This window comes from Coregonus clupeaformis, unplaced genomic scaffold, assembly GCF_020615455.1.
Source record: "Coregonus clupeaformis isolate EN_2021a unplaced genomic scaffold, ASM2061545v1 scaf0043, whole genome shotgun sequence".
NCBI classification, from domain to species: domain Eukaryota; kingdom Metazoa; phylum Chordata; class Actinopteri; order Salmoniformes; family Salmonidae; genus Coregonus; species Coregonus clupeaformis.
The window spans coordinates 67,124-88,561 of NW_025533498.1; the positions used below are offsets into that span (position 1 = coordinate 67,124).

Sequence of the window (21,438 nt, forward strand, 5' to 3'; positions counted from 1 at the left end):
AGAGAGAGAGTTTGGAGGGAGAGAAACAGACAGAGAAAGAGAGAGGCTCCAGCCACAGAGGTCGGATTTTCAGTATTTCGTAATCTGAGGCAGGATTACGAAATCGGAGTCCAGATTAGGAATATATAGATTTACAGTGCCTTGCAAAAGTATTCATCCCTCTTGGCGTTTTTACTATTTTGTTGCATTACAACCTGTAATTTAAATTGATTTTTATTTGGATTTCATGTAATGGACATATACAAAATAGTCCAAATTGGTGAAGTGAAATGAAAAAAATAACTTGTTTCAAAGAATCCTAAAAAATAAATTACGGAAAGGTGGTGCGTGCATATGTATTCACCCCCTTTGCTATGAAGCCCCTAAATAAGATCTGGTGCAACCAATTACCTTCAGAAGTCACATAATTAGTTAAATAAAGTCCACCTGTGTGCAATCTAAGTGTCACATGATCTCAGTATATATACACCTGTTCTGAAAGGCCCCAGTGTCTGCAACACCACTAAGCAAGGGGCACCACCAAGCAAGTGGCACTATGAAGACCAAGGAGCTCTCCAAACAGGTCAGGGACAAAGTTGTGGAGAAGTACAGATCAGGGTTGGGTTATAAAAAAATATCCGAAACGTTGAACATCCCACGGAGCACCATTAAATCCATTATTAAAAAATTGAAAGAATAGGGCACCACAACAAACCTGCCAAGAGAGGGCCACCCACCAAAACTCACAGACCAGGCAAGGAGGGCATTAATCAGAGAGGCAACAAAGAGACCAAAGATAACCCTGAAGGAGCTAAAAGGCTCCACAGCGGAGATTGGAGTATCTGTCCATAGGACCACTTTAAGCCGTACACTCTTATTCAATGTTTTCTTTTTCTTTGCCATTACTGTATTCCTGCGTTTGGAAACCCCATCCAACCTCCCCCCTATATCGTAAAGGTACGACAGACAACTTCAACTCTAAATGGATGGGGAACAGAGTTTAGACACAGGTGGCCTTAACAAAAGTTAAGTACTTCTCAATTTCATTACGATTTTGTTTGGTCATATTTGGAGAGTCAGGTACTTTTAAGATATACGGCTTATGGTTATTGTATTTTGCTCTATGGCGCTTTAGCAGAACAGCCCCATCTGCTGACACAATATTTATCTTCCACTCGGTACAACACGACCCAGGAGAGGCCTACTGCAAGCACTGGATTGGAGCCTTCAGAGCGTGCCTGCCGTGGGAGGACAACGGAACATTCTGAAAGGACATTATTAAAACATAACTTTACCTTTTGTAATGCCCAATCGGGACTTTTATAAATTGTTAAAATAAATGTGTGGAACGCCCTACAGTCTTCTCCTCAGTTTTTTTAAAATGAAGATCGGGATTCTACTGGACCAGTGGTTCGGCTCCCATTACATTTTATATCAGTGATTAACAGCAACCTATTACAGTTAGCAACATAACGTAAATGTGTGAATAATGTGGTTGAAGATGGACTGGTGCAGGGCTCTCCAACCCTTTTCCTGGAGAGCTACTGTCTTGTAGGTTTTCACTCCAATCCTAATCTAGCGCACCTGATTTAAATAATTACTGGTTAAGAGGGACAACATAGTGCCCTCGACTAAGTCATAGAGAGAAGCCATAAAATCAGTTAAAATTAAAATCCTCAGCAAGCCATTGAGCATTGATTAAATCAAGTCGAGTGCAAGTACAACGAGGAAGTATAAATGATCGAGCGAGCCAAGACAGACTCGAGTCCACACCCTGCCTGGTTAATCAGGTTAGTTACAACTGAGGTTGGATTGAAAACCTACAGGAAGGTAGCTCTCCAGGAACAGGGTTGGAGAGCCTTGGACTAATGGATCTAGTTTTTAGATCAATGCATTTGAAATTTGTTAAGTCACTACAAAGGTGTAGTTCCCAGAAGTGGAGCTGTCACTTAATGCAATGGATGGGAAGCCTCATCATTGCATGTAGTTCTAATTTAATGAAAATGGTGTAAGTTAATTTGTTCTTAAATATAGGACATCACATTTTCAGATTTGGATGAGTTGGCTGCAATATGGCAGCAGTACTTCAGTCAATATCAGCAAACGATTTTGGTTATTTGTTTCAGTGTCAGTAAAGTGTTTGTAAAAAAACTAAACCATAAAACACTAAGACAAACAACAATATGGACTGTATAATTAATTTAATATTAACGATCATTACGTGAACATTAACAGCCAATACGGATATACAGTACATTCGTAAAATATTCAGACCCCTTGACTTTTTGCAAATGTTGTTACATTACAGCCTTATTCTAAAATGGATTCAATAAATAAAAATGTTGCGTCATACCCAAGAAGACTTGAGGCTGTAGTCGCTGCCAAAGGTGCTTCAACAAAGTACTGAGTAAAGGGTCTGAATACTTATGTAAATGTGATATTTCCATGTATTTTTATTCTTATACATTTGCAAAAATGTCTAAACCGGTTTTTGCTTTGTCATTATGGGGTATTGTGTGTAGATTGATGAGGAAAAAACATTTTATAAATTGTAGAATAATAATAAATGTGGAAAAAGTCAAGGGGTCTGAATAATGTCAGAATGCACTATACTAACAATACATAGACGGTAAGTAGATAAATGCTTAAATGTGGTTGTGCAGCTACATTTTCAAACACTCAATTGCTACTGTAGCTTACTGCTACAATTCTATAAATTATGTATCATACAAATAAATATTTTGAAAAACAATGAATTTAGCGGCCAAATATATCTGCTCACTTTTCTCCATTAGTCTGACAAGTGGGCAGAAAGAGGTACATTAAGACATTCAAAGAACAGGGTCGGAAATATACAAGTCTTCAGTACATACTGTATATGAAACAGTGGAAGAGAGAAGGCAGAACAAGTCCCACAGACTTGTGAATACAAGTAATTCACCCTCCAATGTTCTAACTATTATGTGTCACTCTCCACTAAGGTGTGTTTATGCAACACCGGAATGTGGGGAATTCACAATACCGGAGGTCATGAATTCCCTAAAGGCATTGTAGGTGCTATGAAGAGGGAGCCTTAGTGTCACAGCACACGTGTTTGCCTCTGGGTACTTTTTCTTCTGCTGCCCAGCGAGACTCCCTCGCGCTGTGTGGAGGAATTCGATGGTCGGGGGGGTCCTCAAACCCCAGGGGTGGCACCAGCGTTGCCCCAGTATCAAACTCCCAACACCATTGCCACTGTTAGAGGAGGACATTCTCCATCTGAGGAGTACACAGTAAAACATTTAAATCACAAATGGAATAATACGCAGTTACCGATCAACTTGAACAATTGAGCTACTATCTTACCTTGCTCCTCAGCCAGCCAGTTGAACCAGTGGCAGATGGTGTCATTCTCCAACCACCGCCGGTTGCTGCCAGGTATGGAATAGGTTACTTTAAACAGGTCCCTGGCAGTGGAAGATTTATGGAGTCTACAAGAAGTGCTCGGAAGCTGTCCGGGTGGTTCCCCAATGCCTCCAGCAGCACAAGAGAGTTGAGACCATATTTGAACCTGTTATGGTTTAGAGACAGTATGTATATATTTTTTAAAGTGTTAAGGACAATATAGTGATGTGTATTGATTTAGGGGAGTGGACCGATTCAAAATACTTATGTTAGAGGAAATAATGACAAGTACTTCACAGTAGCCGCAAGCAGCAGCAGGATTTCTGCCGATAAATGTGTGCTTTAGTATTATTTTCTTTGGCAACTGTGGTATAAGCGGGATAAACGCCTCCTTAAGCGCTCAAATACTTTTACTTTTGTATACAGAGGGAAATCCAGTTTCTTTTTAAATTAATTCATTACCTCTGGCATTTATCACGTGACATAATAAAGCTCAATCTACCTCCCCCTTCCTAACACATAAGCTATGAAATACCTTCAATCTTAAGTACAGGACAGACCTCCCTAGCCCAGCTGATTTGATTGCAGCTGGACACATGCTGTTCAGCTGTAGGGGAACGAGCCTCCTCCTCCTGTCTGTCTTAAAGGCCTCTACATTTGGATTCATCTGGGGGAATGTTTCCCCGAAAACCTTCAAGATGCTGCTCTCCTCCTGACCACAGGGCACTTTGATCTGCCTCACAGGATACTCTAAAGATACTGAGATATGGAAACATTATTTAAATGTAATAAAAAGTATCCTAATATACACAGGGAAACAGTCCATGATATTTAAAATCAGTAAAATAACATTCAATAAGTCTATGTTTAATCACAAGAATTTGAAGAAAAAGTCAACGAAATCTTAACACAACATAACAGCAATAGAAAGGCCTAGTTTACTGGAACGGGCATACTGTTAAATAACAAACGATAACATAGCTAGCTAGGTAGGCTAATAATAGAAAGGGGAGAGCGTTACGTTAGGTAGCTGTACCAGTCAATGTTGACTTTTGCCAGGTATTACCTACCAGAATTAATCCTACCTTTGAACCACCCGATCCTCCTGGGGTGGTTGTACTTGGTTGGCAAAACTTAAAAAGAGGTCTCTCATGGTTTAAAGGTTCGACATAACTTATTCGTTTGTTGGTGAGATGTCTTTCATATAGCTGGCTTCACATGCGCCTTATTAGTGATTGGCCACTATTTGCATATAGGTTGCATATTGTTATTTGACGCGTTCAATAATATTTAGCATGACCGATATTGCAGAACCGGATTATTTCAAAGATCCTTAAGAATGTTTTCTTGTTTCTTAAGTGCATTTGAGATGGTAATACATATTTATTTGTTTGTTTACTGTTGATGACAGAGCACTCACCCAAGTGCGCCTTCAGCAGTGGCCCTGTCCGAGAGGATCAAAACCACAATGTATCATGGTTAAATTGTGACTGACTGACTGATCTACAAATAATAATGAGTCGTTATTTATGATACAAGGTGATTTGTAGACCAGTCAGTACGCAGTCGTTTTGGTGCTCTTGAACACAGCCAAACTCGGTTCAGTTTGGAGGGTTTTGTCCAGCTTTTTTTCAAAATATACTTTTCATAGCAGGTTAGGAGAATTTAGGGAGTGAACGTTATTTATAATAAGGGTTACATTGAGAAAATCGGACATCTCTGAAATGAAAATGGATGGCCCTCCCTTCAGCAAAATACATTTGACCTAAACCCTCCCTGAACGCTTGAAAAAAAAAAAAAAGTGACCCTCCCCTATTCCCAAAATAATAATTTTAAATAAAGTGGATAGCAGAGAACGTCTCCCGTTTACCCTCACTCCTAGGACAGACCAGAGCCTTAGATATGCAGTTTTAGAAACGGTTCTTCGTCGTGTAAGCATTACATGACAATGTAGGCATTTTGATAGCGCATAGGGCTGCGGGCCAGAAGGTTGTGGATTCGCAGGCCACCGTGGACAAGAGTAGGGGTGGAAATATCTCCTGTATAGTAAAACCATTGCATGAATCTATTATCGTATTTGCAGGTTAGAGAAAAATTGCCTTTTATAAACATTTCATGCAATTCTACGTCATTTTACAAATTAGCAGATTTTTTAATACCACACAAATTTCTGAAATGACAGGCTAAGAATGGACAGAGAGATAGGCCTATGTGTTCATCTTATCATATTTCTCCAATGCCAAATGAGTGTCTTGTTTGCAACGAAACTGTCCCTGTTTGCAAATAATTAAATCTGAGACGCCATTTGGAGTCTGAGCATGGTACATTCAAAAGTTAGGCCTACCAATGCAAAAAATGTTAAGCTTTAACTGCTGGCTACTCTTCTTCTGTGGCTTAACCCAACGAGAGAAGGTCATAAGTGGTTCCCTAAAAACTGTCTGGGTTTAAACATCTTCTATTGTACAGAAAGTGAATAGCTTAATCAATTGATAGTGACAGAATTAGATTACTCTACAAGCAAAGTCTATTTTTTGTCTCCTCGGCTATAGAAGGTCGTAACTCAGCCTCTGAATGTCAAAGAAACGGAACAACGATATCCCCATATGTATCGGAGTCACGTAGTTTCCGGGTATTTTACGGCTTGTGTCTAGCATAAAGCACCGCGGACCAAAGCGCTGTTATAGATAACTTTATATAATCGGATCCGCTTTATTTTCTTCAAAATCTTAAACTAACAAGGGGTAGGTCTGTGCTTTTTGCCATTTTCTTTAATAAAAAAAAACTATAATAACCCCTCAATTCCAGTCTTGGTTTTAACTTAACAGCCCTTCACTGACACAGAGGTAGGCTATTTAAAGAGTGCACGGTGGGTGGATGAGTTGAGACAAATCTATGACTATAGCAGCCTATAGGCTAATTTCGTCTGTCAAACAGGTAGGCCTACCTCTTATTTATTAAATACTATAGGAAGAAATAGGCTCCAACACAAAGCCCTGTTGTTGTTAGTAAAGTCTAATTAAAATGAAGACGGTTTAAATGAATTATGCCTACTCGAATTTGCCTAATTTAACGTAGCAGGTTAGGAGAAGGGTTAGCTAAAAAAAAGTTCAAATGCAAACTGGCGAAACGAAAGACAGCCATGGATCATTGTACATTAGCAATTAGAATGCAATACACTTAATATTTTAAATAAAAACCTCTGTTTCTCTGTCTGTGATGCGTATGACTTTTTACATGAAAGACCGGTGGATATTTGCCATGAAATCGAAGTTGTTTTTGGTTCTCTGATGAAATGTGGTTTGGGTCCTAATTGCCTCTGGCATAAACTCGGACACCTCTCGGTAGCGTCCCGGCCGTTGCCTACGTCACCAGTTTTTACCAAATGGGATTGAACAGCGTGGAATGAACATTTCCAAATCGTTGTAGCGGTGGCTGAAATTAACAAACAACAGGTAATTACTGATCATTAAAAGTTGCATTTTGTCTTTGTTACACGTCAGAGACGGTTCAGCACAGTAGAATGCATGAATGGTCAGTGAGTGTGATGTACCATTATTTTCTTTTGATTTAAATTAGCTAGCTATAGTCCCTGAATTTGACAAAAAAAAATGTTCCTGAACGATTCCCCTGAATTTTTTGACAACCCATTGAGAAATTACTTGCATGACGCCATACTATTGATAAAATGATCTGCTTCAGTATAATGTATATTTGCTGTGTTTTTCCAACCCTCTCTAATTTTGCTTAGATGAAGATGTGGCATCCCTTGCAATCACTTCCTCTGTGTGTGCTACTTGCTTTTCTTGTGAGCCACGGCCAAGGAACCAGGCAGGGCCAGGATCTCAAATGTGGAGGTAAGTCTTTGGACTAATACCTTTTTACTACACTAGATCCTGTTTAATCTCATAATTTGATCCCAACCCCCTTATTTTCTACATTGTGCGTCCACTTTTGGTCTGCATACCTTAATTTAATTACCTAACATTTCGCTATTGTCCATCAGCATGTAGGGCCATGGTGGATGAGATGGAGTGGGCAATATCCCAGGTGGATCCTAACAAAATGATCCAGACCGGGTCCTTTAGAATCAACCCAGATGGTAGCCAGTCTATTAGAGAGGTAATTGTACCTGATGGCTACTGGGTCCTTCATTGGCCTTATTTTACACATTCAATGTTATTTATTTGGAGGCTGGGATTCTACAGCATTGTTTTTAAAACATAGTAATAGTAATGTATGATCACAGTGTTTCCTATGATAGGGGTATCATCTTTCTCTCTTGTTGAGCTCACCAACATTGTGTTCCCCCCAGGTTCCTCTCGCCCGCTCGGAGGGTAACCTCCTGGAGCTAATGGAGGAGATATGTGAGAAGATGAAGGATTACGGGGAACGCTTGGACCCCATCACCAGCAGGGAGACCTATGAGAGGGTCACGTCTCGGAACGGCAAACCCATGGACCTCTCAGAGGCTAAACTGGATTCCAGAGTCACATCCAGCCTGAAATTTGCTGTGGGTAGCCATTTTGTTTTCATTTTCACATGTTAGGGGGTAGGATCTAGGGATGATGACATGCTATAGCTCATCAGTGTGACATTCTAGAACCTCTGATAATGTAGTGAATGATAATGACTACAGTTGATTGCATCTTTGTTGCAACTTTCACCCAAACATACCAATGCAGTGGAAACTTTCCACATCCATATGTTTGTACTGTAGGTTACAAGCCAGTGGCTCCAAGCTCCTGCATCTCACTGAAATGTGTGACCAACTACATCTTATTTAACCATTATCTTCTGTCGTACCCCTAGTGTGAGACCATCATTGAACAACATGAAGACGAGGTCATCGAATTCTTTGCCCATGAAACGGACAACGTGAAAGACAAACTCTGCAGCAAGAGAACAGGTATGCCACCCTCTTACTTGATCCAATACATTATATTGACCACTAGAGACTACATGCACTGCTATTGGGGATACACCTCTTACAAAATTGTGTTTGGCATAACTAATTGTAATACAATACGTGTAAAGTGAAAAATTAATACTAAAATAATGTAACTCATTGATGGTTTTTCTCTGCAGACCTTTGCGACCATGCTCTGCAAATCCCTCATGATGAGCTATGATTCCATCCTGCAGTTCACGCAGCTCAGCTTTACACACAGCTACCTTCCACCACGTTAGTGTGTGGGGAGGTGGAAATGTAGAACTCAACACACTAGCTCGATCTGCGCTATCAATCACAAGTCATAGATGCAAGGTATAACTTATTGGGCGACTACTGTTAAGAAAACTCATGACATCAACTATATTCTCACACATTTGTGCTTTTGTGCCTCAATTTATATTGTCCTTATGCAGGTGTGTATGATGTGGGTAGAGCACTCTTGTAATGTGTATATTACTGCAATGAATTCAAATCAAATGTATTGGTCGCATACACATTTAGAAGATGTTATTGCGGGTGCTATTTATAGTATGTCTAACACAGCTGTAGCTATGAAAAAAATGGTATCACTCTGGATGATTTCAGGAGTTTAAACATTCTTAACCTTACTCTTGAAGCAGATGGTGAATCAAATTCTGTAACAGTAGTTAGATACTGAAATTGTTCAACATGGTTGCAAATCTTGCTGTGCTTGTTGCTTTGATTAATTGTATCCTGTGAATGATGGAAAGGTTTGATTTATACTTTCTCGAGCAACTCTCATTCCTCTTTTCTATTTTGTGTATTCATCTTTTGTCACAGTCATCTTTTTTTCATACTTTGATGGAAATATATTTCTACAATCTGGAGTCATTGTTTTCAGTGTTGTGTTTTAGTGTTGCATTACACACAAGTGGGTTTGTGTTAAGACAAGAATAATAACTAATCAGACAATACTCATGCAGTTTAAAGCTGCAATATGTTAACTTTTTGGGCGACCCGACAATTCACATAGAAAGTGAGGTATAGATCTGTCATTCTCAATGAAAGAAAGTCTAAGAAGCAGTAGATCTGTTCTGTGTGCTATTTCTATGCTTCCCGTTTTTAAGTTTAGGTTTTTGTGTCCTAGACTTTCGGTTTTGTAGACCAGCTGAAAAATACAATATTTTTAGTTATGGAAGAGATATTTCAAAGCGGTTTAGATGGTACAATGATTCTCTACACTATACTTGCTTGTTTGTCACAAACTGAAATTAGGCAATTAGAATTTTAGCGGATATGGCGGAGGGATGTATGCATAGTGCATCTTTAAGCCATTGTGTTTTAAACGTTTAATAACATTTGCATGTTACAATTACAATCTCATGTCGGTGAAGATCACACTTATGCAACCTATTTAAATCCTTGACGCTAGATTCAACCAGACACCTACCCACAGGCAGATTATGTACGTCACCCAAACCATGCCTGTTCCCAGCCAATCTCCTTTGTTGGCCTGTTCATCTCGCTCAACCTTCACCTACCATCAAACTCAGGAGGGGCACCTTCAACGAGGTACTGGGGACTTTTACCAGCACAGTCAGAATCTACCAAGACAAACTCATCACATCCACCATGTCCCTACTGTCCGCCTGCAGGTTTGCCCCGAAGGTCTTAAATTCAACGAAGGTGAGCTCGATAAAGGAGATGGGCGCTGCATTGTCCCGGCCCATGCCATAACGTTAGCTAGCTAGTATGCTAAAACGTTGGCTAGCCCAACCAGTTAGTTAGCCACTTACCAATCAGAACATACGTGAAGTTAGCATTTAGCCATAGTAGCTAGCTAACTAGTTAAAATACTTTAGGCCTTAGCTAAGTGATGTGTAGATTGCTAAACTGCTAACGCGTTAGAACAAGTTCGCATTCAGGTAGCCAAATCCAACTATGTTGTTATTAGTTAGCCAGCTAAACTATGTACCGTAGACTAAACTTTTTTTTACACTGCTGCTACTCGCTGTTTATTATCTATGCATAGTCACTTTACCCCTACCTACATGTACCTATTACCTCAATTACCTCGACTAACCGGTGCCCCCGCACATTGACTCGGTACCGTTACCCCCTGTATATAGCCTCGTTATTGTTATTTTATTGTTGCTCTTTTATTTGTTACTTTAGTTTATTTAGTAAATCTTTTTTCTTAACTGCATTGTTGGTTAAGGGCTTGTAAGTAAGCATCTCACGGTAAGGTCTACACCTGTTGTATTCGGCGCATGTGACAAATACAATTTGATTTGATTTGTCATGGAACTCAAGCTTCAGTCTGTCTTGCAGTGATTAGGTAGGCTAGGTCATTGTTGGGGATACAGGCAAGGTCATTGTTGGGGATACAGGCAAGGTCATTGTTGGGGATACAGGCTAGGTCATTGTTGGGGATACAGGCTAGGTCATTGTTGGGGATAGAGTCAACCTGGTTTGACTGATTGCCTCTCTCCTGACACAACCCATCTTGTGCCTTGCAGAGCGCAGCATGTCTCTTCATCGCTTCCAGAAATGCCACTACATCAACAGTAAGGACTCTGGCTGGACCTCCTTCAATATTCAATTTGATTTACACACATGCTTTTTACCTAGCAGTGCTGTGATGAGGTCATTTTGAAATGAGTGGCCCTCATAAATGAGTTGTCTTTCTAACTGTGATTTATTGTATTTTTCTCTGTGCTGTTGCAGAACCTGAGAGATGTGCTCTCGGATCTCGTCCCTAAAGAACAGAGTAGGATTAAGAATTTCAAAACGCAGTATGGCAAGACCAACATCGGCTCAATCACTGTGGATATGGTACATTCAGTTCAACTGTCATTTGTAAACATTCTACATTCTAGGTGTACCCCTGTCAGTGCCAGTTGTAGTGTGAATATGGTAGCTGTTGATGTTAAGTGTGTGTGCCCTTGTCTTTACAGATCTACGGTGGGATGAGAGGTATGAAGGGCCTGGTGTATGAGACCTCTGTGCTGGATGCAGATGAGGTGAGTTGGTCTTTGCAGGGAAAGCCCCTGGACAGAGAATTGAATGCGTGCTCAGTATTGGGTAGGGGGATAGATTGGGCATTTTAGCCGTTTTCAGTTGCTTGTTAGTATCTTAGATTGTTTACACTTAGCCTAGATCAGGGGTAGGCAACTAGATTCAGCTGTAGGCTGATTTTTGTCCGAGTGGATGGTCGGTGGGGCTGGAACATAATTATAATAATTTCTACACTGCAAATTGATGACAACTAAGCCAAATAATCATTTCATACCTTGATTACATTAAAGACACGATCACATAAGTAACTTTTTTATTTTATTTGTAGGAATACTTGGGAACAGATTTCCTATATTAAACTAATTTTTTGCTGAAGTCTTTGCCCTTTAGTGATTCATTTCCTGTGGCTGAGCTGAAGAGAATTGTTTTGAAACAGAATGATTTGCACACTTGCTTAGTACTCCCCTGAGGGAGATGGCAGTCATTTCAGCAGTCAGCACTACTTGTGGATATTGGCTTGAAAGTCATAAGATAACACTCATGTGACAGGGCCTATGGGTTATGTAATGTCAATGTGGGGAGTGGGGTCAAAGGTATTTGAATAATAATAATATAATAATAATATGCCATTTAGCAGACGCTTTTATCGAAAGCGACTTACAGTCATGTGTGCATACATTTTTACGTATGGGTGGTCCCGGGGATCGAACCCACTACCCTGGCGTTACAAGCGCCATGCTCTACCAATTGAGCTACAGAGGACCACCAATAAAACAGACAGAGGGAAGTTTTTGGTGGTTGCAGCCCTGTCCCACCCCTTTATATGAATTTATTAATGCATGCAAATGCACCCAGTGTATATATGTTAATGAGGCACATACCATTTTCTTTCTTTTGTCACAAATCTATATATTTTTATCTGATATAAAAATAAAATGATTTTCATGATTTTTCTTAATCCTGGCATTATCAGAAATAATTTAGAAGTGTTTAGAAACATCTTATCTACTCACTTATAAAGAAAATTGCTTCAGTCATCATTCAGTTACTATTGGGCAAAACAAACTGCAAATGCATCCAACGAGTTTGTAGAGTCAGAATCTTGATGTAGTCATTGCGTGCAAGGAATATGAGACCAAATACTAATATTTGGACTACTTTGATACATAAAAGTGCTGTCATTTCTAAACGGTAAAACATATGCATGAAGATACCCTCAAATAAAAGGTGACATTCTGTACTGTTGCCTCATGATGAGTATAGAGCCCCCCACACATGAAAATGCCTAACTTTCCAAATACATATGGAGGGGAGTGTAGATATCTATTTATGGCAATGATTATGACTAAGTAGCTATTTATATGGGTCTGTTATTATTATTCTTTATTTTTAAGGGAATTCGTTTCCGTGGCTACAGCATTCCGGAGTGCCAGCAGCTGTTGCCCAAGGCTCCAGGAGGTGCCGAGCCCCTGCCTGAAGGTCTGTTCTGGCTGCTGGTGACAGGCCAGGTGCCCACAGAGGAACAGGTGAGTGTTAGCTAGGCAACTCATTATGGAGAGAGAGTATGGCACAGCAGCTTAAATGTTGATACAACAACCCTTTTCATAATGGTACAGAGAACAGATCACATGATGTATATATTCAATAAAAAAGGTTGACCCATATAGCATAAACCACAACATAAAGCTTTACAACAGACAATAGCTCTTGATCTTTTTATCTGTGGGAGGAGGTTTTCTTCCATTTTGGTTTAGTGACGGATGATATTTTGCATAGAAAACTATATTCAGTGGCCCTCTCTGTGATTGTAGGTCCCCTGTAGCTCAGTTGGTAGAGCATGGCGCTTGCAACGCCAGAGTTGTGGGTTCGTTTCCCACGGGGGGCCAGTATGAAAAATGTATGCACTCACTAACTGTAAGTCGCTCTGGATAAGAGCGTCTGCTAAATGACTAAAATGTAATTGTAAGGACTTAATACATACGTTTGGTGTGCATAGCTTGACCAATTACCCTATTGCTGATTCTGTGTATTGTATCTGTCCCCAGGTGAACTGGCTGTCCAAGGAGTGGGCCAAGCGTGCAGCTCTTCCCTCCCACGTGGTCACCATGCTGGATAACTTCCCCACCAACCTCCACCCTATGTCTCAGTTCAGCGCCGCCATCACAGCTCTGAACAGTGAGAGCAGCTTCGCTCGGGCCTACTCTGAGGGAGTCAACAAGGCCAAGTACTGGGAGGTGAGCTCAGGAAACATACCCTGAAGAATATTGAACAGTGCACGCTGTTGTGGGAAAACATGTTCAGTAGGACAAACCGTTGTGAAATGTAGCAAAATGTCTGAACGCGCCCCAGTTATAAGAAGTCGAGATGGTGGAATCTGAACATGTGTTAATTGATCTATTGAAAGAGTTCCTTTTTTCCGATTACACTATTGACATGAAAATTATTCTATTTTCTCAGTTTGTCTATGAAGACTCCATGGATCTGATCGCTAAACTGCCTTGCGTTGCGGCCAAGATTTACCGCAACCTTTACCGCGAGGGCAGCAGCATTGGCGCAATTGACTCCAGTCTGGACTGGTCCCACAACTTCACCAACATGCTGGGCTACAGCGATACCACGTTCACTGAGCTTATGCGCCTGTACCTCACCATCCACAGGTCAGTTTTATAGAGCGTTCTACTTCATTCATAATCTTTTTTTCTCTTTATCATCCATTACCTTGTTAACTTTAAGATGTGCATATTCAGCTCCTGCTCTGTCATTGCACAATGCAGTTATGTGGCTACATCACTTATTTATTCACTCACTCCCCTTTTCTCCTTCGCTAGTGACCATGAGGGTGGTAACGTGAGTGCCCACACCAGCCACTTAGTGGGCAGTGCCCTGTCTGACCCCTACCTCTCCTTCAGCGCAGCTATGAACGGATTGGCCGGACCCCTTCATGGACTGGCTAACCAGGTGTGTACGGATGCTGATGTCAAAGTTAACATCCAACCTACTAGTGTGTGTGTGTATATGCTGTCAACTGAGTATACAAAACATTAGGAACACCTTCCTAATATTGAGTTGCACCCCCCTTTGCTCTCAGAACGGCCTCAATTCGTCGGGGCACGGACTCTACAAGGTGTCGAAAGCGTTCCACAGGGATAATAATAATATGCCATTTAGCAGACGCTTTTATCCAAAGCGACTTAGTCATGCGTGCATAAATTTATCTTTTTGTGTATGGGTGGCCCATGTTGACTCTAATGCTTCCCACAGTTGTGTCAAGTTGGCTGGATTCTTGATGCACACGGAAAACAGTTGAGCGTGAAAAATCCAGCAGCGTGCAGTTCATGACACACTCAAACCGGTGCGCCTGGCACGTACTACCATACCCTGTTCAAAGGCACGTCAATATTTTGTCTTGCCCATTTACCCTCTGAATGGCACACATACACAATTCATGTCTCAGTTGTCTCAATGCTTAAAAATCCTTCTTTAACCTGTCTCCTCTTCATCTACACTGTTTTGAAGTGGATTTAACAAGTGACATCAATAAGGGATCATAGCTTTCACCTGGTCAGTCTATGTCATGGAAAGAGCAGGTGTTCCTAATGTTTTGTACACTCAGTGTGTGTATATATGTGTGTATATACAATACCAGTCAAAAGTTTGGACACACCTACTCATTCAAGAGTTTATCTTTATTTTTTTACTATTTTCTACATTGTAGAATAGTAGTGAAGACATCAAAACTATGAAATAACACATGGAATCATATAGTAACCAAAAAAGTGTTAAACAAATCGAAATATATTTTATATTTGAGTTCTTCAAAGTAGCCACCCTTTACCTTAGTGATAGCTTTGCACATTCTTGGCATTCTCTCAACCAGCTTCACCTGGAATGCTTTTCCAACAGTCTTGAAGTTGTTCCCACATATGCTGAACACTTGCTGGCTGCTTTTCCTTCACTCTGCAGTCCAACTCATCCCAAACCATCTCAATTGGGTTGAGGTCGGGGGATTGTGGAGGCCAGGTCATCTGATGCAGCACTCCATCCCTCTCCTTCTTGGTCAAAAAGCCCTTACACAGCCTGGAGGAGTGTTAGGTCATTGTCCTCTTGAAAAACAAATGATTGGCCCACTAAGCCCAAACCAGAGGCGGGTGTATTGCTGCAGAATGCTGTGGTAGCCATGTTGGTTAAGTGTGCCTTGAATTCTAAATAAATCACTGACAGTGTCACCAGCAAAGCACCATCAAACCTCCTCTATGCTTCACGGTGGAAACTACACATGTGGAGATCAACCGTTCATCTACACTGCGTCTCACAAAGACACAGCGGTTGTACCCAAAAATCTCAAATTTGGACTCCAGACCAAAGGACACATTTCCACCGGTCTATTGTCCATTGCTTGTGTTTCTTGTCCCAAGCAAGTCTCTTCTTCTTATCGGTGTCCTTTAGTAGTGGTTTCTTTGCAGCAATTCGACTTTGAAGGCCTGATTCATGCAGTCTCCTCTGAACAGTTGATGTTGATACGTGTCTGTTATTTGAACTCTGTGAAGCACTTATTTGGGCTGCAATTTCTGAGGCTGGTAACTAATGAATGTATCCTCTGCAGCAGAGGTAACTCTGGGTCTTCCTTTCCTGTGGCGGTCCTCATGAGAGCCAGTTTCATCATAGCACTTGATGGTTTTTGCGACTGCACTTGAAGAAACGTTCAAAGTTATTCACATTTTCCGGATTGACTGACATTCATGTCTTAAAGTAATGATGGACTGTCGTTTCTCTTTCCTTATTTGAACTGTTCTTGCCATAATATGGACTTGGTCTTTTACCAAATAGGGCTATGTTCGGTATACCCCCCCTACCTTGTCACAACACAACTTATTGGCTCAAACGCATTAAGAAGGAAAGAAATTCCACAAATTAACTTTTAAGAAGGCACACCTGTTAATTGAAATGCATTCCAGGTGACTACCTCATGAAGCTGGTTGAGAGAATGCCAAGAGTGTGCAAAGCTGTCAAGGCAAAGGGTGGCTATTTGAAGAATCTCAAATATAAAATATGTTTTGGATTTGTTTAACACTTTTTTGGTTACTACATGATTCCATATGTGTTATTTCATAGTTTTGATGTCTTCACTATTATTCTACAATGTAGAAAATAGTAAAAATAAAAACCCTGGAATGAGTAGGTGTGTCCAAACTTTTGACTGGTACTGTACATACATACACAATGCATTCGGAAAGTATTCATTTTGTTACGTTCCAGCCTTATTCTAAAATTGATTAAATAGTTTCCCCCCCTCAATCTACACACAATACCCCATAATGACAAAGAAAAAACAGGTTTTTAAAAAGGAAAAAATAAAAGGCAATATCACATTTACATAAGTATTCAGACCCTTTACTCAGTACTTTGTTGAAGCACCTTTTGGTAGCGATTACATCCTCAAGTCTTCTTGGGTATGTCGCTACAAGCTTGGCACAACTGTATTTGGGGAGTTTCTCCCAATCTTCTCTGCAGATCCTCTCAAGCTCTGTCAGGTTGGATGGGGAGTGTCGCTGCACAGCAATTGTCAGGTCTTTCCAGAGATGTTCGATCGGGTTCAAGTCCGGGCTCTGGCTGGGCCACTCAAGGACATTCAGAGACTTGTCTCGAAGCCACTCCTGTGTTGTCTTGGCTCTGTGCTTAGGGTTGTTGTCCTTTTGGAAGGTGAACCTTCGCCCCAGTCTGAGGTCCTGAGTGCTCTGGAGAAGGTTTTCATCAAGGATCTCTCTGTTAATCTTTCCCTCGATCCTGACTAGTCTCTCAGGCCCTGCCACTGAACAACATCCCCACAGCATGATGCTGCCCCCACCATGCTTCACCGTAGAAATTGTGCCAAGTTTCCTCCAGACGTGACGCTTGGCATTCAGGCCAAAGAGTTCAATCTTGGTTTCATCAGACCAGAGAATGTTGTTTCTCATGGTCAGAGTTCTTTAGGTGCCTTTTGGCAAACTCCAAGCGGGCTGTCATATGCCTTTTACTGAGGAGTGGCTTCCGTTTGGCCACTCTACCATAAAGGCCTGATTGGTGGAGTGCTGCAGAGATGGTTGTCCTTCTGGGAGGTTCTCCCATCTCCACAGAGGAACTCTGGAGCTCTGTCATAGTGACCATCGGGTTCTTGGTCCCCTCCCTGACCAAGGCCCTTCTCCCCCGATTGCTCAGTTTAGCCGGGCGGCCAGCTCTAGGAAGGGTCTTGGTGGTTCCACACATCTTCCATTTAAGACTGATGGAGGCCACTGTGTTCTTGGGGACCTTCAATGCTGCAGACATTTTTTGGTATCCTTCCCCAGATCTGTGCCTCGACACAATCCTGTCTCGGAGCTCTATGGACAATCCTTCGACCTCATGGCTTGGTTTTTGCTCTGACCTGCACTGTCAACTGTGGGACCTTTTATATAGACAGGGGTGTGCCTTTCCAAATCATGTCCAATCAATTGAATTTACCACAGGTGGACTCCAATCAAGTTGTAAAAACATCTCAAGGATGATCAATGGAAACAGGATGTACCTGAGCTCAATTTTGAGTCTCAAAGCAAAGGGTATGAATACTTATGTAAATAAGGTATCTTTTTCTTTTTTTTAAATACATTTGCAAAAAAATCTAAAAACATGTTTTCACTTTATTATGTTTTCACGTCATTATGAGGTATTGTGTGTAGATTGAGGAAAATGTTTTATTTAATCCATTTTAGAGTAAGGCTGTAATGTAACAAAATTAGGAAAAAGTCAAGGGTGCTGAATACTTTCCGAATGCACTGTGTATATACATAATGTGCTATTTAGCAGACACTTTTATCCAAAGCTATGATTATGTAATGTTTTCATTCAAAGCAATGCTATCGGAGTTGCTTAAAAATACCTAATTTTCTGTTATTGTGATTATTAACAACTTCAGTAGTGAGAATGAGAGCAGTGATTTGTCTAGGTTGGAGTGATCCCCTACATTACCTCTGACTGTGCCCCTTGTAGGAGGTGCTGGTGTGGCTGACGGCCCTGCAGAAGGAGATGGGAGGAGAGGTGTCTGACGAGGCCATGCGAGACTACATCTGGAACACCCTCAAGTCTGGAAGGGTAAGTGGTCTAGACTGGAGGTCATGCCAAGTTGGGTCAATGAAAGGAAACCCAAAGGAAATGTTTCCATCTACCTAAAAGTGGAGTGAACAGGTGCACAAAGTAAAGGACGCATTTATGTCTTCATTTGAGGAATAAGCTGCAAGGGGAATGATATGTAACTTCTAAGATATTCAACCTAACTTTTTGACCTTCTGTTTGTGTTCTCTTAGGTGGTTCCAGGCTACGGCCACGCCGTCCTGAGGAAGACAGACCCCAGGTACACCTGCCAGCAGGAGTTTGCCTTCAAGCACCTGCCCGATGACCCCATGTTCAAACTGGTGCACCAACTCTACAAGATCGTGCCCAACGTGCTGCTGGAGCAGGGCAAGGCCAAGAACCCCTGGCCCAATGTGGACGCCCACAGTGGAGTGCTGCTACAGGTGAGTGGTGGGGCGGGGGTACAGGAGGATGGAGCCAACTATTGCGGTACACTTTCAACTGATCGGGAGAGACACTGTGTAAAGGTTACAAGAAAGGCCTCCACCATCTCTTCAAGGGATGAAGGAAAATCTAAAAAGTCTAATTTCAGCATCTTTTCATAGTTTGTTCCATCCTAGTGAACTGTCAGAGACATATAAAAAAAAAAGTATAGCCACTCTCCTACTCTACTTTAGCTGTCCTTTATCTTTCTGCAAAGCCCTTATATATATCACATACAATTGGGAGCACTATAATGAAATACCTTCCCCTGTGCTGTGAAATTAACCCTCCATCCCCTCCCTCTCTCCTGTCTTAACAGTACTATGGGATGACAGAGATGAACTACTACACGGTGCTGTTCGGCGTGTCCCGAGCCCTGGGGGTGCTGGCCCAGCTGATCTGGAGCCGAGCCCTGGGCTTCCCCCTGGAGCGCCCCAAATCCATGAGCACGGACGGACTCATGAACCTGGTGGGGGCCAACAAGTCCGGGTAAAAATGAAGTATCAAAGGAAGAGGGAAGGAGGAGGGCAAAGAATAACAAAAGGGGGGAGGAATAGGGGAGGGGGAGTGGGATGATAAATATATAGTACACTTATGAAAACATTAAAGGGCCTTTGCTGGATTTAGTCGGTTCATGTCCGTGACACCAAGGTTATATTTTTCCTTTCGTTAGACTGAGCCATGGTAGTTGTCTTGAGATATTTAAGCTGACTTGGTTTTGTAAAGAAATCAAAATATCATGTCCATTTTTCAGTTCTAGAATCTGGGGCACTCACATTGTGTCTGACGGAATTATCCAAAATACCAAAACAAAAGACAACACTCCATGGCAGGCAAGGTCCTTCTGTAATATAACCACTCTAATATGGCCTAGCAGGTTAGAATATGTACAGTATGCAAATGACAAGGGTGTGTAGGTTAGTAATAGGGTACTGCTGCCCCTTTCATCAATGACTGACGTCACACCGCTATCAATTAAGGCAGAGTTCACTTATTACACCACCTCTTTCTGGCAGTATTCACCAACCCCATGGCACATCTGGTAATCAGAATACTCTGCCGGTTGCTTTGTACAGTGCTTCACAAATGGCTCTTAAATAGCTCTGTTCTCTTGGGAAGGGAGGTTGTTTTGAAAAGTGATCAACAGGGTAAGACGGCACTTTGCCGAGCTGAAAGGACTTTGACTGATTTAAAATTTTTCTATCAGATTGGGGGGGGGGAGAATTAATCTTCCTTTTAGACTTTTTCTTCAAGACCTGAGGACAACCTTAAAACATCAATTGAACTCAATCAATTTCTTATGAGAATGTGTAACATTTTCCCTTTTTATCAGCAATATGAATGTAATTCAAGAGATGGCTAGCATTGACTAATGGCACACGTGACCCGTTAAATCAATGTACTTTTAGAATGTTTTGTAAATGTTTGCTTTAGAACGTTTGCTGGTTTTACTACATCCAACTGTGATCTCTCATGTTGCTCATGAAGCAAGTACACATCTGAAATGCCATACCAAATAATCTCATGGTTGTGTTAAACTGGATTGTTTGTTAAGGTACCATATTTGCTTGGTTTAGTTTTAAGGTTGCCCTCCGGTCTAGTGGTGGGGGGCCTTATGTGTTTGTAATAGTCTGTTTCAATGCAGACCATATCCAATACACTCCAATTGGGCACAGAGGGCCCAACACCACCCCCTGGGTATTCATTTAATTTGTTTTCAAACAGCCCCCTCACACTGTCTACCCCCTCACACTGTCTACCCCCTCACACTGTCTACCCCCTCACACTGTCTACCCCCTCACACTGTCTACCCCCTCACACTGTCTACCCCCTCACACTCTCTACCCCCTCACACTCTCTACCCCCTCACACTCTCTACCCCCTCACACTGTCTTTTCCCAGCTGATTCCTTCCCACATAGTATATATGTATTTTAGGTTTTAGAAGTTTGTCCTGTTCCTGTATTTTATCCTGTTTTAATCAAACCTCAGGTTATTCTGGTTTAAAGAGAGATACATCTTATGTGAGATCATTGTAAAGTGAAGGAGGAATCTGAACTGTAATGTAGCAGTTGTGGGAGAGAAAATGGAAAACAAAACAAAAAGTCCAATAAATGTTTTTATTAACAATTACTATTTTTCTAATACTCTGATTATTGCTGTGTTTATGTAACTGCAACAACTCATTCTTTCCTACAATAGAAATCCACAATTAACTGCCTATCACAACATTTATGGAGATGTGGTTGTTTCACATTCCTTAGCTGAATGCATTTCTAGAAGGTGCTTTGGATAAGAGTGTCAGGTAAATGACTACACCGTAATGTGTGGTCATAACGGGGTACCACAGAGCAAAGCCTCATGTTATTCAGTGCAGGCTGTGTATAGTACATACTGCATATGTGTTGGCTGGGTGGAGTATTCTGAGGATGTCTCAGTTGTTATTAATAGTGTTCCAGACATTTCTCCACAGCACTCAGGTTTCTGCTTCCCTTTGGCCTAGTCAAGACATCATGCGCCTGTAGTACAGAGACTCTGGATTCTTCTGAAGTCCAAATAAACAACAAATCAGTGTGCTTT

At 41.4% G+C, this 21,438-nt stretch overlaps 2 protein-coding genes and 1 long non-coding RNA gene across 5 annotated transcripts; 2 read left to right on the forward strand and 1 right to left on the reverse strand.

The window, feature by feature from the left end:
• Positions 1 to 2,502: 2,502 nt before the first annotated feature.
• LOC121577807 lies at positions 2,503 to 5,051 on the reverse strand. Of its 3 annotated transcripts, none has more exons than XR_006002680.1 (4): positions 4,449 to 5,051; positions 3,899 to 4,122; positions 3,325 to 3,529; positions 2,503 to 3,237 (listed from the first exon to the last, which is right to left on the reverse strand). It is a non-coding gene; the product is annotated as an uncharacterized LOC121577807 (long non-coding RNA). The 3 variants fall into 3 exon arrangements; XR_006002681.1 differs by having other exon boundaries at positions 4,434 to 5,051; XR_006002679.1 differs by having other exon boundaries at positions 3,899 to 5,051.
• A 1,529-nt stretch (positions 5,052 to 6,580) lies between these two features.
• LOC121577806 (protein canopy homolog 2) lies at positions 6,581 to 9,162 on the forward strand. The gene is made up of 6 exons (XM_041891711.2): positions 6,581 to 6,815; positions 7,112 to 7,217; positions 7,367 to 7,482; positions 7,676 to 7,873; positions 8,173 to 8,269; positions 8,449 to 9,162. The coding sequence occupies exons 2-6, from the start codon at positions 7,112 to 7,114 to the stop codon at positions 8,490 to 8,492; spliced, it is 561 nt and encodes a 186-aa protein (XP_041747645.1). The 5' UTR covers positions 6,581 to 6,815; the 3' UTR covers positions 8,493 to 9,162.
• A 607-nt stretch (positions 9,163 to 9,769) lies between these two features.
• Positions 9,770 to 20,991, forward strand: LOC121577805 (citrate synthase, mitochondrial). Its single transcript, XM_041891710.2, has 11 exons — positions 9,770 to 9,961; positions 10,795 to 10,842; positions 11,003 to 11,110; positions 11,233 to 11,298; positions 12,688 to 12,819; positions 13,339 to 13,527; positions 13,751 to 13,950; positions 14,122 to 14,251; positions 18,296 to 18,397; positions 18,610 to 18,819; positions 19,179 to 20,991. The coding sequence occupies exons 1-11, from the start codon at positions 9,908 to 9,910 to the stop codon at positions 19,350 to 19,352; spliced, it is 1,413 nt and encodes a 470-aa protein (XP_041747644.1). The 5' UTR covers positions 9,770 to 9,907; the 3' UTR covers positions 19,353 to 20,991.
• Positions 20,992 to 21,438: the final 447 nt, after the last annotated feature.

Bases quoted from the DNA above. Each gene is read 5' to 3' on its own strand.
- LOC121577806 (XM_041891711.2), top strand. From the start codon at position 7,112: ATGAAGATGTGGCATCCCTTGCAATCACTTCCTCTGTGTGTGCTACTT. The intron at 7,218-7,366 runs GTAAGTCTTTGG...ATTGTCCATCAG, and splicing joins CCAGGATCTCAAATGTGGAG to CATGTAGGGCCATGGTGGAT. The intron at 8,270-8,448 runs GTATGCCACCCT...TTTTCTCTGCAG, and splicing joins ACTCTGCAGCAAGAGAACAG to ACCTTTGCGACCATGCTCTG.
- LOC121577805 (XM_041891710.2), top strand. From the start codon at position 9,908: ATGTCCCTACTGTCCGCCTGCAGGTTTGCCCCGAAGGTCTTAAATTCA. The intron at 11,299-12,687 runs GTGAGTTGGTCT...TTTATTTTTAAG, and splicing joins CTGTGCTGGATGCAGATGAG to GGAATTCGTTTCCGTGGCTA. The intron at 13,528-13,750 runs GTGAGCTCAGGA...CTATTTTCTCAG, and splicing joins ACAAGGCCAAGTACTGGGAG to TTTGTCTATGAAGACTCCAT.